The 16,549-nt window shown below is 44.5% G+C and overlaps 1 protein-coding gene across 2 annotated transcripts in view; it reads left to right on the top strand.

Annotated features, from left to right (window-relative positions):
- The window catches only part of MUC13 (mucin 13, cell surface associated), a 24,367-nt gene extending 8,393 nt beyond the window's left edge, over positions 1-15,974 (top strand). Inside the window, exons 4-11 of one of the 2 annotated variants that reach the window (XM_023215091.2) lie at positions 795-850; positions 4,926-5,086; positions 7,740-7,859; positions 8,177-8,303; positions 9,261-9,298; positions 10,907-10,991; positions 13,100-13,301; positions 14,679-15,974. In XM_023215091.2, the coding sequence (XP_023070859.2) occupies positions 795-850; positions 4,926-5,086; positions 7,740-7,859; positions 8,177-8,303; positions 9,261-9,298; positions 10,907-10,991; positions 13,100-13,301 (789 nt within the window). In that variant the 3' untranslated portion in view covers positions 14,679-15,974. The remainder of the gene's footprint in view (positions 1-794; positions 851-4,925; positions 5,087-7,739; positions 7,860-8,176; positions 8,304-9,260; positions 9,299-10,906; positions 10,992-13,099; positions 13,302-14,678) is intronic. The other variant, XR_002732206.2, reaches the window with a different exon arrangement.
- Positions 15,975-16,549: the final 575 nt, after the last annotated feature.

Below are 16,549 nucleotides of genomic sequence, written 5' to 3'. Positions count from 1 at the left end.
AAAAAAAAAAAAAAAAGAACTGGTAACATGTAAAAAACGTATCATGGAAATGATTTTATAGATGGTGCAAAGAGAGCTGGTGCTTCTGACTGCACAGCCAGCCAGTACCTGACAATACTAGGATAGAATCTGTGGCTGCTGTGTCACAGAGTTTGCTCTGCCCCTTTGCCATATCACCTCTGCCCTGTGGGCCAGCTGGCAGTGACTTGCCCTCTCATCTCGGATCTGCTTTCAAATTTGCCAGCATGGATGGTTTCAGTACATTGAAGACAGCAACATCAATGTGGTCCTACTTCCAGGGAACCCCTGAAGTACTTCATGTAGCTTTACTGAGCAATGGTCACTTAGCACTACTTTCCTCAAACTTGACTTTGAGTGTGAGTGTCACAAAAGCCCCCTCCAGTTACAGGCCTTATGCCCCGGTCTTCAGAGATCAGATTAGAGACTTGATCTCAGTCAGGGTTTGATGTTCCTGGGGAAACCAGTGAGGGGATGAAGCATTCTTATAGTTCCTGGGAGATTTGTAATCCAGAAAGGATGCACCAGAACTCCCTTGCAACCATTAGAATAGAGTTAGGAAAATAGAGACAGCTTACTTTCTTCAAGGTCCTCTTCACAGCCTTTGTGGGGGCAGTCCCAGCTCAGGCCCTAAGAAGTCCCCCAGGGTCCATTTTCTCCCCAGTTGGATCCTGTTAAAAGCTAGATAGAGTATTATTTTTTTCTGCCCCATTTGATTTGTAGAAAATGTGAAAAAAAATTTTTTTACTTGTTTTTAAATTTGTTCTCCTCCACAGTTTAAAGGTGTATTTGGCACATCTGTTTATGGACAGACTGTAATTCTTAGTATAAGGTAAGTTTGTTATGGACTGCTGAGGTACTTTGGAGGCAGATGTGTGTCTGTCTAACTTCCGAGCTTCTCTTGAGGTCTGCATGTAACATTAAGACCCTCTGTGGCAAGTCACAAGTTAAGAGGAGAGGGTCAGTCTCAGTCTGAGCACTGCAAACGGGACTGTGTGCCTTGGCCCTGCCTCTGATGTCACTCCAACCCTGGGCAGGGTGTGGCCTGCAGAAGGCAAGATTCTGTCTGTGATTGGCTGTGCAACAACTTGTGCACATGGCCCAGGACATCATCTGGATCTCTTTGTCTTAATCCCATGGCTACAAACCATACCTAGTCAATCCCTGGAATGTGCATTCCAGCGGGCCAGGGGGAGACTGAATGGCCCGTGATCATCTCTTCCCTCATAAGGCAAGTGTGAGACAGACAAGAACACCCAAATCACACACCTGGCTACCGAAGGGTCAGTGGTGAGCTCTTTCTGCAGTGAGAACAAGCACTTATTGAGCACTTCAATAGGTAATGGCAAGTGCTGGGTGCTATTTAAGGAAATAAAGAGGAAGAAGATCCTCAAGAAATTAGCAATTGCATCTCAGCCTCCTCTGAAGCACATTAATACACACATACTCAGGCTGAGGAAAGAATGCTCTAAGACAAATGAAGTTAGGTAGGAAAAGCAGTCCTCGTGTAGCAATGCACTATTTACATCTTAAGTCTTACTATTGTATTTATCCTTATAAGCCATATCAAATCCTTTGTGGAGGCCAGGCATGGTGGCTCACACCTATAATCCTAGCACTTTGAGAGGCTGAAATTGGAGGATCACTTGAGGCCAGGAGTTCAAGATCAGCCTAAGCAACTTAGTGACACTACATCTGTACAAAAAAAAAAAAAACTTTTTTTTTTTTTTTTTGAGATGGAATCTCACTCCTGTCATGCAGGCTGGAGTACAGTTGCATGATCTTGGCTCACTGCAACCTCTACCTCCTGGGTTCAAGCGATTCTCCTTCCTCAGCCTCCAGAGTAGCTGGGATTACAGGTGTATGCCCCACATCTGGCCTAATTTTTGTATTTTTAGTAGAGACGGGATTTCATCATGTTGGTCAGGCTGGTCTCGAACTCCTGACCTCATGATCCACCCGCTTCAGCCTCCCAAAGTGCTGGGATTACAGGCATTAGCCACTACTCCTGGCCTGAAAAAAAAGTCTTTTAAAAATCTTTTGTGGAATGAGAGAGAGGGAGAGAGAGTTTGTGTATAAAATTTCAGAGAGGTCTTTTAAAAGTGATGGATTTCTAGCTTGGTCTTGAATGAGGGGCAAGTCTGGTTGGCAGTGAAGAGGCACAGTTTGCATGGTGGGAGGCTGGCAGCAAGCACACGGGCTGGGCCCAAACGCAGAGACTCTGTAGCTGGAGGTGTACAGCAGACAGCTGCTGGAGGGCTGTGAATTGTTTCTAGGGATTAGGTTTGGTTTAGTGGACAACAGCCAGTTCATGTGTAGGGGATGACTGGATGCCAACAGGAACGGTGAAATTGGAATGGAGTTAGCAAAACCTGTACTTGAATCCTGGCCTTGGCACTTCATCCCTGAGTGACCAGGCAGGTATTCTAACCTCTCAGAACCTTTGTCACTGCATCTGTGTAATTGGGATAATCTGATCAACTTCCCTGGAGCCTTGTGAGGAGTAACTGAGATAACATTTGGAAGATTCCCTGTATGCAGTGCCTGGCACATAGTTGATTTCGACACCATTCTGTTTCCTTTCTAGAATATGGGACCCTGCAGTGTGATGGAGAGCTGGTCCCACAAGGTCATTTGGGGGATCCCCAAAACTGTGGCACTCCTCTGATTCTTAAGGAGTTACTAAAAGGGAGCCAAGCTTGTTTGGAGGCAAACCTTCACCCGTGAGCTCAGAGGCATGGAGGGAACTACTTCCCCCACCTCGGGGCCCATTGCAGGGCAAATGCACCTGGGGCTTACCTAGAAAGGCATTTCTTAGGCTCCAGCCCAAAATTATCTCTCCCCTCTGACTCCCCAAGCTCTTTCCTACTATACCAATGTTAGAATTGGAAGGATCCTCAGAATTTCTCTCTTTAAAACCTCTCTTGGCCGGGCGCGGTGGCTCAAGCCTGTAATCCCAGCACTTTGGGAGGCCAAGATGGGCGGATCACGAGGTCAGGAGATTGAGACCATCCTGACTAACATGGTGAAACCCCGTCTCTACTAAAAAATACAAAAAACTAGCCGGGCGAGGTGGCGGGCGCCTGTAGTCCCAGCTACTTGGGAGGCTGAGGCAGGAGAATGGCGTAAACCCGGGAGGCGGAGCTTGCAGTGAGCTGAGATCCGGCCACTGCACTCCAGCCTGGGTGACAGAGGGAGATTCAGTCTCAAAAAAAATAAAAATAAAAATAAAAATAAAATAAAACCTCTCTTTGGACAGAGGAAGAAACTCAGGCCCAGAGAAGCTGACTGGTCTTGGGCCGCAAGGGTCTGGACCTTATGTCTTAACTCCAAGCCTAGTGCCCTCGTCATTTATACTCAAGTGTGCAGTGGCTCCAGTGTTCCCTTTAACTGTTTCACAGGTGTAACGTCTTGCCTCCTGAATTAGAGTATAAACCTGTAGGTTCTTTTAACGAATAAATTATGGATGGCATTTGCTTTCCTAGCCCCAGTGCAAAGTTATGCCATATATTTCAACCAATATAGAATAATTTTTATCAAGTTCACCTTTCTCACTGCCCTATTACATTCCACTCCTACTCCCTGCCCACCCCCCACCCCCACCACCACCAAATCCCATCATGAACGAATTATGGTAGAAAATATTAAATTACAATGCTGAAGCCCATTTCATTTTTTGGACTCCATTTTGAGATGATTGTGCCTAAAAATGGATTTGGTTCATGTTTTGGATTTTTCTTGATTGTTCTGAGGACCCAAGGTGGCTGCAAACATTGCCTAAATAGGTTGGCTATATTTTCAGGCTTCTGCATTTATTCGAAAGTCAAAATGAAATTTTAGCTGGGCATGGTGGCGCGTGCCTGTGGTCCCAGTTACTTGGGAGACCAAGGCGGCAGGATCAGCTGAGCCCAGGAGGTTGAGGCTGCAGTAAGACGTGATTTCACCACCGCACTCCAGCCTGGTGACAGAGCAAGACCCTGTCTCAAAAAAAAATAAAATTAAAAATTAAAAAAAAAAAGTCAAAAAGGAGTATAGAAAAAAACATTTAGACAACAAAAACATATCCTGAGGCTTAAAAGCACAGAGCGACAAATCAGATAGTGAAGAAGTTTTTAAAAGTCCCTTTTCCCCTGTCTCAGTGATTGTATCACTTGATTCATTTTGGACAATGAAATAATTGCACAGCTGTGCTTAGGGCTCCGAACTGCAGTGCTGATTAGAGAGAGAGACAGTGACAATGTCTTGCTTGTGGCAGGCACTTCATATTGCTGGTAGGATTTGGTAGTATGTGCTCACGTTTTCCGCAGCCCCGGCCCTCTTTTTCACTTCTCCTCTGGGTCGTGTGTGTCCAGGCCCAATCATGTTCCCACTTTGAAGATGCCTGCTGACTTCCTGGTCCTTTCTGGGAGTGATCCAGGCTCTCTGTGGCTGGTTACTGCTTTCTCCGTGCACAGGGAGGGACACGCGCCCCTCTGCCTCTCTCAAAGAACCAGTCTGAGATTTAACAGTTCAGCAAGACCTACTCTCGCTGTCTTACAGAAAGCGACAATTTCCCATTTCAGGTGTTACTTGTTCTAATTCTGGCTAGCTCTAGGCTCCTAGATCCTTCAAATGATGATTCACAATTCTTCCAAAAATGATTATCCACAATTTTCCTAAGTTTTCTCCAACAGAATATTGTTTACACCATAGGTTTCCTCTGAATACACATCACACAGAGACCTCCACGCCTGAACATTGCCATCTTTTTGCAGCCCCCGGCCTCCATATGTGGGTCCCAATCGTAGGGACAGGACAGCGGGCCAGGACTAGGGCCGGGAGATTCGGGAGTCTGGGAGATTAGAAGACTTATTTGTTGATTCTTCAGTTCAATTCATTAAGTGACAGCAGATTCGTCTCATTTTTAGCACACCTCTGTCACCAAGATCTGAAATGCGTGCTGATGACAAGTTTGTTAATGTAACAATAGTAACAATTTTGACAGAAACCACAAGTGACAATGAGATGACTGTGACTACTAAAATTATTAATGCAGTTGGAAACTCAAGCGGCATTCTAAACTATACTAGTAAGTATCGTATAATTTTATTCAAAGTTTACCTGAAGACCTACCTACCTTTTTTGTAAACCTTTTCATTATATGTGAAAAGGAGGCAAGAACTACGTCATTGAACTGACGAATGTCTCTAAATTTCTTTTTAACCAATTCTTCTTCCCTTTTCTTGCTCGCTTGCCCTCTGCTTCTTTCCAGCTATCTTCCAAGTCATCAAACTGACCAGTGTGTTCCTCTCTAGGAAGGTATAAATGACCAGACAAACCACTGCTGGACAGGGAAAGAAAAAGGAGAAACAACAGGGCTTTCTGTCAAGTTGAAGCTTTCCAAATGATTACAGAAAGTTTTACCTATGGCTGGGCGTGGCGGCTCATGCCTGTAATCCCAACACTTTGGGAGGCCAAGATTGGCAGATTCCTTGAGCCCAGGAGTTTGAGACCAACCTGGGCAACATGGTAAAATCTCTACAAAAAAATACAAAAAATCAGCCAGGTGTGGTGGTGCAGGTCTGTGGTCTCAGCTACTTAGGAGGCTGAGGTGGGAGGACTGCGTGAGCCCAGGAGGTTGAGGCTGCAGTGAGCTGAGATCATGACACCACACTCCAGCCTGGGCAATAGAGCAAGACCAAGCATTACCTGTACTATTTTCCCCTTTAGACTGACACACAAACCCACCATGTAGCTGTAGCAATTTGCGTTTGCTGTGTTACAACGGTAGTGGCTGAAAACAACCACCATTTATTTATTGCAACCCTAGAATTCTTTGGGTCTGAATTTGGGCTGGGCTCAAGTGGATAATCTGCTGATCTGGGCCAGGCTTAATTGATATCTGCTGGGCTCACTTAAGCATCTGCCATTAGCTGCTGGGTCAGATAATTGGTTTGTCTCTGCTCCACATGGTCTCTTATTCTCAGCAGACCCATCCAAAGGATTTCAAGAGAAGCAAGGGGGTAAAATGCACAAGTATTTCTCAAGGCTCTGCTTACATCAGAGTTACAACTGTCCAGTTGGCTAAAGCAATTCTCATGACCAAGCACAGTGTGGAAGGGCCCTGCCAAAGGGGTACAGAAAGGTGTGAGTAAATTGATGTCATGACTGCAGTCAACCCACCACAGCAGTCATCAGAAGTTCCTCACCCCAGAGGTGACCCATTGGGGCCAGTCCCAGGAAGAGGTGTTTGCAGCTGGTTCTCAGTCCTGGTTGGCTGCCAAATCCAGAATCCTCTGTTGGGCCACAACTTATTTGACTTTACTATAGCATTTGACGCTAGTATCATTCCCTTCTAGATGTTCCTTCTTCCTGGGCCTGCATCCACCATTCTCCTAATCACCTTCATGCCTCCCTCATCCTTCTTTTTGCTTCTTCTAAGATTCCTTTCTTCATCTCTTAAATGTTTGCTTGTTTGTTTGTTTGTTCGTTCGTTTGACAGGGTCTCACACTGTTGCCGAGGCTGGAGTGCAGTGGGATGATCTTGGCTCACCACAACCTCCAACTCGCGGGTTCAAGCGATTCTCCTGCCTCAGCCTCTCAAGTAGCTGGGATTATAGGCATGTGCTACCATGCCCAGCTAATTTTTGTATTTTTAGTAGAGACGGTTTTCGCCGTTTTGGCCGGGCTGGTCTCGAACTCCTGCCCTCAGGTGATCTGCCCGCCTTGGCCTCCCAAGGTGCTGGGATTACAGGTGTGAGCCACCATACCTGGCCAGAAAATACTTTTTCCCGTTCTCTGGCTTCAGTGGCAAAGATAAATCATTTTCTTTGCCCAAAATTGTAGAATCTCTTGCTCTAGACTTTTAATCTGAGCCATTTTCATGTGGCAGGTGATGAAGGAGGCTCGGTTACAGTTTGGGATGTTTAGTAGAGAGGAGCCATATGACTCTAACTACTCTTATTCTCTCCCCCTAATCCATTCTCAGACTCATCTTTTTTTCTTCCCAAGACAGAGTCTTGCTCTGTCACCCAGAGCTGGAGTGCAATGGTATGATCTTGGCTCACTGCAACCTCTGCCTCCTAGGTTCAAGCAATTCTCCTGCCTCAACCTCCTGAGTAGCTGGGATTACAGGTGTCTGCCACCACACCCAGCTAATTTTTGTATTTTTAGCAGAGACAGGGTTTCACCATATTGGCCAGGCTGGTCTCAAACTCCTGACCTCATGATCCACCAGCCTCAGCCTCCCAAAGTGCTGGGATTACAGATGTGAGCCACCACACCCAGCCCAGACTCATCTTTTAACCCTAATGCCTTCCAACCCTTTATTTATTTATTTATTTATTTATTTATTTTTATATTTCGAGACAAGGTCTCACTCTCGCTCAAGTTGGAGTGCAGTGGCATGATCATGGCTCACTGTAACCTTGAACTTCTGGGCTCAAGTGATCCTCCCACTCCAACCTTCTGAGTAACTAGGACTACAGGAGCTTGCCACCATGCCCAGCTAACTTTAAAATTTTTTCACTGTGTTGCCCAGGCTGGTCTTGAACTCCTAGGCTCAAACGATCCTCCTGCCTTGGCCTTCTAAAGTGCTGGAATTGTAGTTGTGAACCACTGCACCTGGCCCCAAAACTTATTAAAAGGCAAAGTATAACAGCAATGGGGTAGAGTAATTTTCACAAATTACCTTATCCATATTGTCATGCTGAATATATTTTAAAATTATTTGTGCTTCTCAGTGACCTCTAGGTGTGATTATTATGGCTGTAAGCAGTATGCGGATGAATGCATCAATGGTTTGGCATGCGATTGCAAACCTGGCCTGCAAAGGCCTAACCCACAGAGCCCTTTCTGTGTTGGTAAGTGTTTCACCTGCTTTTAAATGTTCTTCACAACTCCACTTTCTCTCCTTTTGCAACAAAATTCACTGCTTAAGTTTCCACGTGCATTTCAGAGTCTGAGTGATGTGACTTCTGACTTTAGACATATGGACCATGGCTGGGACCTTTGCTAACCCATGTCCAGCTTCACAGGGGACACATCATGTGTGGAGTCAATAAGCATCTCATTTTACCTAGAAGAAGCAATGTGAAAAACACTGTCATGTTGTCACACGTGACTTTGGGGTTAAAGAGATTGTTTCTGAAAATTACCCAGAAATCATTCTGTTTTGAAGCTTCCAGTCTCAAGTGTCCTGATGCCTGCAACGCAGAGCACAAGGAATGCTTAATAAAGAACGGCGGGGCCCCTGAGTGTGCGTGCGTGCCCGGCTACGAGGAAGATGGTAATGGGAACTGCCAAAAGTAAGAAAAATTACTTTGTTTTTGTCTTGCCATAGCTGGAGCTAGGCAAAGAAGAGAGACCTTACAACACATATATAGGCATTGAGTCAGGAAGTTGGTAAGCTGGCATAGGTTGGCAGAGACAGAGCATCAGCAGCAGCAGCAGCAATAGTTTTTTTTTTTTTTTTTTTGAGATGGAGTCTCACTCTGTCCCCCAGGCTAGAGTGCAATGGCGCAATCTCGGCTCACTGCAACCTCCGCCCCCGAGGTTCAAGCGATTCTCCTGCCTAAGCCTCTCGAGTAGCTGGGATTACAGGTGCCTGTCACTGCGTCCGGCTAATTTTTGTATTTTTAGTGGAGACGGGGTTTCACCATCTTTGCCAGGCTGGTCTTGAACTCCTGACCTCAGGATTCACCCTCCTCGGCCTCCCAAAGTGCTGGGATTACAGGCATGAGCCACCGCGCCCAGCATCGTCGATAGTTTTTGAGCATCGTCTATGCTCCAGGAAACACACTAGGTAATACCTATCGCACAGCAACACTGTCAGGAATGTCTTAATTTCCCATTTTCAGGTGAGGAAACTGAATGTAAATAACATCCTCCAGCTCACAGGGCAGCAAATAAGTGGCAGAGCCATGTGGTGTCACAGCCTGAGAGGGTCCCACTACCCTCCATGCCTCTTAGGTTGTTTTGCCTGAATTGCAGAATCTTTCTGAAGCCTGGAGGATGGAGTGTTCAGTCAGTAACAAATGAGCCTGCATGGGATTGCATACCCCCCTCACCTTTCCAGAACCCCATGGAAGGTGGTCTCCTGGAATAATGAGAGTGTAAGGAAGACAAAAGAAAGAGCAAAAAAAGCAAGAGAGGACAGAATAAAAGGAAGATGGAAAGGAAGAGGTGGAGATTGGGGAGGGAACTCTGACACGCTCCCCATAGGGGCTCTTTAAGACCGTTCCCTATTGCTCACTGTATTTCAGGTGTGCATTTGGCTACAGTGGACTCGACTGTGAGGACAGTGAGTATGAAAGTCTTGCTATTATAAACAAGTTATTAAACATCTGAGAAATCAGTAGTGACCCCATTCAACATCCTGCCCAGTCCTTCAAAGTCTCTGTCCTCTTTCATAAAGAGAGAGAGCGTCTGCCTCCAGTTTGCCTTCTGGGTCCTGCCATGCCATGCCCACCCTTAGGTTATGAGCAGCAGCCCCTCTGCCATAGAAAATCACAGAACTCAGCCCCAGGAGTGGGCTGGTACCTCTGGACTTGCTTGAGACCAGAGAAGGGCGTCTTAGCATTATATTGATTTCCTACATTAGCTTACATATGCATTATCTGCTGCTACTAGAGATAAAAGACCAGTACATTCCAAAAATTCTGGTGGTTGTAGAAGAGCAGACCTAGAAACCAGACATTTAAATACTCAAATCCTTTTGTCTCAGGGCTATTTACTAGTTTGGGATATTTTGCTGCAAATTCAAATTCTGTTCCCTCCCATGCCCCACCCCCACCAGATTAAGACAATACTAACTTTAAATTTTCAATCATTTTATATTCTAAAATGTACATAATGAACTAAAGATCAGTCTTCCAAGATGAAGGAAATATTACTGTCAGCCTTCCTGCCAGCCATGAAGATAGTGATGAGTGACATTCTCCGTTTTTACTGTATTTTATTGCAAGGAATGATTTGCTAAGTCTTTCTTCAGAGCTTTCAATTTCCACACCTATAAAATGAGAAGTTTGGACCAGACAAACTTTGAGGTCTTTCCCAGATTTGCTAGTCTATGGCCCCATGAATCCACATTAAAGGTGGCATTTGTGGAAGTCGTATAGCAGAGACAAAGAGGTCTAGAGCAGTGTTGTGCAATAGAAATATTATGTGAGCTACACATTTCATTTGAAATTTTAGAAACTTCAAGTAAATTGTTAGAAGTAAAAGGAAACAGATGAGGTTGATTTTAAGAATATATTTTATTTAACCCATATAGCCAAAATATCATTTCAACATGGAATCAATAAAAAAAAGATAAACCAATTATCTCACATTTTTTTCACACGAGGTGTTTGCAGTCTGGTGTGTCTGTTACATTGTGTCTCATAGCCACAGTCAGGTGTCAATAGCGCCAACCAGGACAGAGTTAGGAGAGGAGAATGGGTGATAATGAATGTCTAGACTCTTCCCTCATTGATGTTATTATCAAGCCATTAGCTGGCTCCTCTAGCAGTGACATTTAACTCCAACCTAGTTTCCTTAGCTTATCAGTAAAGTGAGGTATGGAGGGCAGGCAAAGGCAGCAGAGGTAAGGAGGGAGGTGTGGCCCTCAGTTGATACTCCACTCCCCACAAAGTCCAGGAAGACCCTGCCACCATTGGCCTCCTTTGTATTTGCAGTCTTTTGTCTGGCAAGGCTGCCCTTTCCAATTGAGTTCTGAAGGCACAGTTTAGGAGGTGTGAGGGGCAGGTGCTAAAGGAAATAGGCCAACTACCCAACCGGGCCTGGAGGGTTGGAGACCAGAGCCTGATCGTCTTCACAGCTAGGAGTCCCTGGGAATACACGAACCTGTGCAGTAGACAGTTGGGGGCCGGCTTGCTGGAGACTGTTCTTATTTTCTCCTCCCTTTCAGAATTTCAGCTGATCCTCACTATTGTGGGCACCATTGCTGGCATTGTCATTCTCAGCATGATAATTGCATTGAGCATCACAGCAAGGTATGGGATGAAAGTGTCCTTTTTAATTCTTTTTTTTATATAGAGAGATGGGGGTCTCACTCTGTTGCCCATGTTGTTCTCAAACCCCTGGATTCAAACCATCCTCCCACCTCGGCCTCCCAGAGTGGTGGGATTACAGGCATGAGCCTGGCATGAGCCACCACACCTGCCAGAAGTGGCCTTTTCCTGTGGCACAGCACCACCAACATGACACTCTCTAGTTTCCAAACACACTCATCCTCTCCTGGGCAAGAGAAGGGAGATAAGGAGAGGCCTTTCTAATACCACTGTTTTTTCCTTATCTTAGTTTTCTTCTTATTATATAAGCAATAGCATGATCATGGAACAAAATCAAGAAAATAGAGAAGTGGGTAAAGGGGCGGAATTTAAAAATCACTCACAAAACCCACCACGCTGAGGCAACTAACATTTTGATATGTAACCTTCCAGATTTATTTCTATCTTTTAAAATAATATTATATACATAATTTTGCATCTTTGTGTTTTAAAAATTTTGGATTAAGGTTTTTTTTTGGTTTGACACCGTAAGATGACATAGCAACCATTTCCTTATGTCATTAAAAACTCTTTGTTAATGTAATAGTATTTAACTCCACTGAAGTTGTGAAATACAGTTTTCATTAGGTCACTTCCCTGTCCAGGACTCTGCTGCAGATGGTCTAAAATCAACCTCAACTGAACCCCCTGGGTTTTTTTAAACTTTTTTTAAGAAAGGTTATTTCGTTAGCTGGACATGGTGGTGGCACCCCTGTAATCCTGCTACTCAGGAGGCTGAGGCAGGACAATCCCTTGAACTGGGAGGCGGAGGCTGCGGTGAGCCAAGATTGCCCCACTGCACTCCAGCCTGGGTGACAGAGCAAGACCCTGTCACACACGCACACACACAAACACACATGTGTTATCTCTGCAAGGCTATTTCTCAGCTTGGTGCCTTAAGGTCTCTTCTCTTATGGAAAGGGCAGTAGAGTTCATTCATTCAACAGATATTCAGATAGACTAAAGGTCCTCCCATTAACAGGGTGGCAAATGCTGTGATCTCTTTCCCATTCTAAATGTGCCAACTGGTGATCCACTTTGATGTTTTTAAAGCTACTGTTTTCTAACATTTAGTTCATGTCTTATATTTTGGCAAAATAGGTAGTTTTCCACTACAATGTGAGAGGATAAACAGATTTTAGGTTCCTGAAATATTTTGTTCCTGGTTTTTTTTTTTTTTTTCTTGAGACAGAGTCTTGGTCTGTCACCCAGGCTGGAGTACAGTGGCATGATCTTGGCTCACTGCAACCTCCACCTCCCAGGTTCAAGCGATTCTCCTGCCCCAGCCTCCCGAGCAGCTGGGACTAGAGGCACGTGCCACCGTGCCTGGTTAATTTTTGTATTTTTAATGGAGATGAGGTTTCACCATGTTAGCCAGACTGATCTCAAACTCCTGGCCTCAAGTGATCTGACCACTGCGGCCTCCCAAAGTGCTGGGATTACAGACGTGAGCTACTGAGCCCAGTCTCCTTTCACGTCTTTGAACTTATTTTACTCATTTTACCCACCGAGGTGATTCTTAGATGTTGACTTTGCTTGAATGAAATGCTGTATCACAAATTATCTTTTCTCTTTGACCTCTATTATCATTTCCAGAAATAATTCAAAAGCACACTTAAGAATAATAATATTATGAGCAAAATATGAATGAGGCCAGTGGAATTAGATGGTTATGTTGGATCAGCATTGAAGTCCAGGTTTTGTAGATACTCAGAGCTCATGAGCTTAAACTTAGGGAACCTACACTGAAGAAAATAATGAGGTGTTTTATTTCATTCTTAGTGGGGCATCAAGTCTGCAACTTATTCTTTCATAAAAAAACTGTTGGTGTTCTTTGGTTATGCAACTTATTCTTAATTGGTTCAGAAATGTTAATAATTGGGGAATCTGGGTGATAAGTGTGTGAGAACACTGTAATATATGTATTTTGTAACTTACAAATAAATGTGAAATTATTTCAGAATTTGAAAATATTTTTAAAAAGAACATTAACATTTACTTCAAGAAACTTTCTGCCATTGTCAAATCCTAATTCCTCTTACTGATTACAGATCAAATAACAAAAAGAAGGCTATTGAAGAAGAGAACTTGATTGACGAAGACTTTCAAAATCTAAAACTGCGGTCGACAGGCTTCACCAATGTTGGAGCAGAAGGGAGCATCTTTCCTAAGGTCAGGATAGCGGCCTCCAGAGACAGCCAGATGCAAAATCCCTATGTAAGCCAGAGCAACGTGCCCCGCCCTGACTATTAGGTGAGTCAGTGGGCTTTCGCTCCTACTTTTGGGAGTGAATGCACCAGGGCAGAGCAGAGACCTGGTTGTTGGATCTTCAATCCTTGGCTGCCCTACAGGCTTTCTTTTTCTTTTTCTTAACTGAAAGAGAGAGAGCTCAAAAAGGGAGTTCTCTGCTGTTGTAACTCTGAGCATCTATGTGATTTCAGACACATCACTTAATTTCCCTGGCCTTTGATTTTCTCATCTGTAAAAAGGGCAGCTTAATTTAGATGCCCCTAAGGTCCTTTAGATTACCAACTTCCATGAATATGACTCCAGAGATTATGATGATACTTCTCAGGCTGTTTAAAGACCTAGGTCCTCCGTCAGGACCAGGGAAGGACATTGGATGTAAACATAGCTCTGTGGGATCCTTTTCACCAGGCTGTGTAAAGGCAATGCTCTCTTTCCCTGCTGCTTGATCTCAAGGCAACTCAATCTATTTTTTTACTTCTATTTGTTGTTGTTGTTGTTACTGTTTTGAGACAGGGTCTCACTCTGTCACCCAGACTTGAGACCAGTGGTATGATCTTGGCTCACTGCAGCCTCAACCTCCTGGGCTCAAGTGATCCTCCTACCTCAGCCTCCCAAGTAGCTGGGACTACAGGCACATGCCACCATGCCCGGCTAATTTTGGTATTTTTTGTAGAGATGGGGGTTTCTGCCATGTTGCCCAGTCTGGTATCAAATTCCTGAGCTCCAGTGATCCTCCTGCCTCGTCCTCCCAAAGTGCTGGGATTATAGGCATGAGCCACTGAACTGGGCATCAGTCCATTTCTAAAGAGATAAAATGGAGCTTAGCTTGTTGGCTCATCCCCATACTCCTAGCACTTTGGGAGCCGGAGGCAGGAGAATCGCTTGAGCCCAAGAGTTTGAGACCAGCCTGGGCAAATAATGAGACCCCATCTCTACAAAAAAAAATAATAATAAAAAGATAGCTTTTTTAAAAAAGGAGATAAGGCTAGTTAGGCTGGCGATACTGTATTTCTCTAGGGAGAACTTTCAAGGACAATAGCTTGTACCCACTGGGTTTGTACTGGATAATCATAGCTGGCACTGCTTAGTGTGATTGAATGAAATGTTGAAAGGAGGAAGCCTGTACGAGACTTTTGGAGGAAGAGTGACAGGAGACTGAGATGGAAAGAAGGAAGATGGTGAAGGAAGAGGAGAAAGGGAGCTGAGGAAGAGATGGGGAATGGAAGAGACACGAGAGAAACGATAGAGAGAATGTGGGAGAAAGCTGAAGAAGACAAATAATGAAAGTAATGTTAATAATTTACAGATCTAAATGATCTCATATGTTTCTCTTGGAGTATTTTCTAAGAGTATTATCTCTCCCTCTCTCTTTCTGTCTAGAATCATAAGAATGTGGAACCCGCCATGGCCCCCAAACAATGTACAAGCTATTATTCAGAGCGTTTAGAAAGACTGATGGAGAAGTGAGCACCAGTAAAGATCTGGCCTCCAGGGGTTTTCTTCCATCTGACATTTGCCTGCCTCTCTGAATGGAAGTTGTGGATGTTTGCAATGAATCCAGCTCGCTTGCAAAATGAGAGTCTATGACATTAAATGTAGTAGATGCTATTAGATGCTTGTCAGAGAGGTGGTTTTCTTCAATCAGTACAAAGTACTGAGACAATGGTTAGGGTTGTTTTTTACATTTTTTTTCCTGGTAGGGCAACAAGAATCATTTCCAATGTAGAGGAAAGCTCCCCAGCATTGCTTGCTGTACGTTGCTCTTGAGTTGAGATAAATGACCTAATTCCCCTGGGAAACATATGCATCAACTGTGGAGGTCCAAGGAGATGAGAAGAGATACTCACCATCTTTCAAGGGTCACAAGCTCACTCTCTGACACATCAGAATAGGGATACTGCTTCTATCCCTCCAATGGAGGGATTTTGGCAACCTTTGAACAGCTCAGAGCTTGCAACCTAGCCTCACCCAAGAAGCCTGGAAGGAGACATATCTCTCAGCTTTTTCAGGAGGCGTGACTGGGAATCCAGGAACTTTCTGATACTAATTAGAAGGCCTAGACTAAAAATGTCCACTATGGGGTACACTCTACAGTTTTTGAAATGCTAAGAGGCAGAAGGGGCAGAGTGTAAAAAAACATGACCAGGTAGAAGGAAGAGAGGCAGAGGAAACTGGGCGGGGAGGATGAATTAGAGAGGAGGCACCTGAGATCCACCTTCTTCCTTAGGTCCCCTCCTCCATCAGCAAAGGAGCACTTCTCTAATCATGCCCTTCCAAAGACTGGCTGGGAGTAGATGTAAAAACAAAAAACCCAGGAGTAAGAGCCTTAGGTCAGTTTGAAATTGGAGACATGCTGTCCGTCGAAGGGTGCGAGAGGGAGCTTTAAGCTCAGGACTCCAGCCGCCCAGCCTCGGGGTATAGGTTCCTGAGGTGTGCCTTTGGAGCCTCAGCCTTCCCTGGTGACAGAGGCTTAGCTGTGGCTACCAACACACACAACCACACACACACACACACACGAATGGGGGCAACCACATCCAGCACAAGCTTTTACAAATGTTATTAGTGTCCTTTTTTTATTTCTAATGTCTTGTCCTCTTAAAGGTTATTTTATTTGTTATTATTATTTGTTCTTGACTGTTAATTGTGAATGGTAAAGCAATAAAGTGTCAGATGGTGTCCTTTCTTGTGTTTGGGGCTTTTTTTTTTTTTTTTTTTTTTTGAGACACGGTCTCGCTCTGTCACCCAAGCTGGAGTGCAGTAGTGTGAACATGACTCACTGTAGCCTCAAACTCCTGGGTTCAAACAATCCTCACATATCAGCCTCCTGAGTAGGTGGGGCTACAGGAGTGTGCTATCATGCCCAGCTAATTTTTTTTTTTTTTTTTGGTAGAGACAGGGTCTCACTATGTTGCCCAGGCTAAGTTTGGGGGTTTTGATAATGCACACAACTGTTAGTCTCATTTTAAATAGACATGGTAAATGGGAGTGATTGACATCTGCTGTCCTTATTAGGGGTTATTGGATTACCCAAGGTAACATTCTACTGGACAGGAGACATTTGCTTCTCCCATGCACATCCCACTCATACCCCATGATGGAGCGGCCAAGCATTTTGGGTGGGGCTGATCCTGCTCCCAGCTACAGAGGTTGGCCCTGGTTGACTCAAGCCAGTCAGTGAAATCCCATGCCTCCTTGCCACAGTAATTGTCCTAAAAGTGAACATGTGGCATAAGTGGATACAATTAGAATAA

Source organism: Piliocolobus tephrosceles, chromosome 2 (assembly GCF_002776525.5).
Source record: "Piliocolobus tephrosceles isolate RC106 chromosome 2, ASM277652v3, whole genome shotgun sequence".
In the NCBI taxonomy this organism is placed as follows: Eukaryota; Metazoa; Chordata; class Mammalia; order Primates; family Cercopithecidae; genus Piliocolobus; species Piliocolobus tephrosceles.
This window is presented reverse-complemented; position numbering and strand designations above follow the sequence as displayed.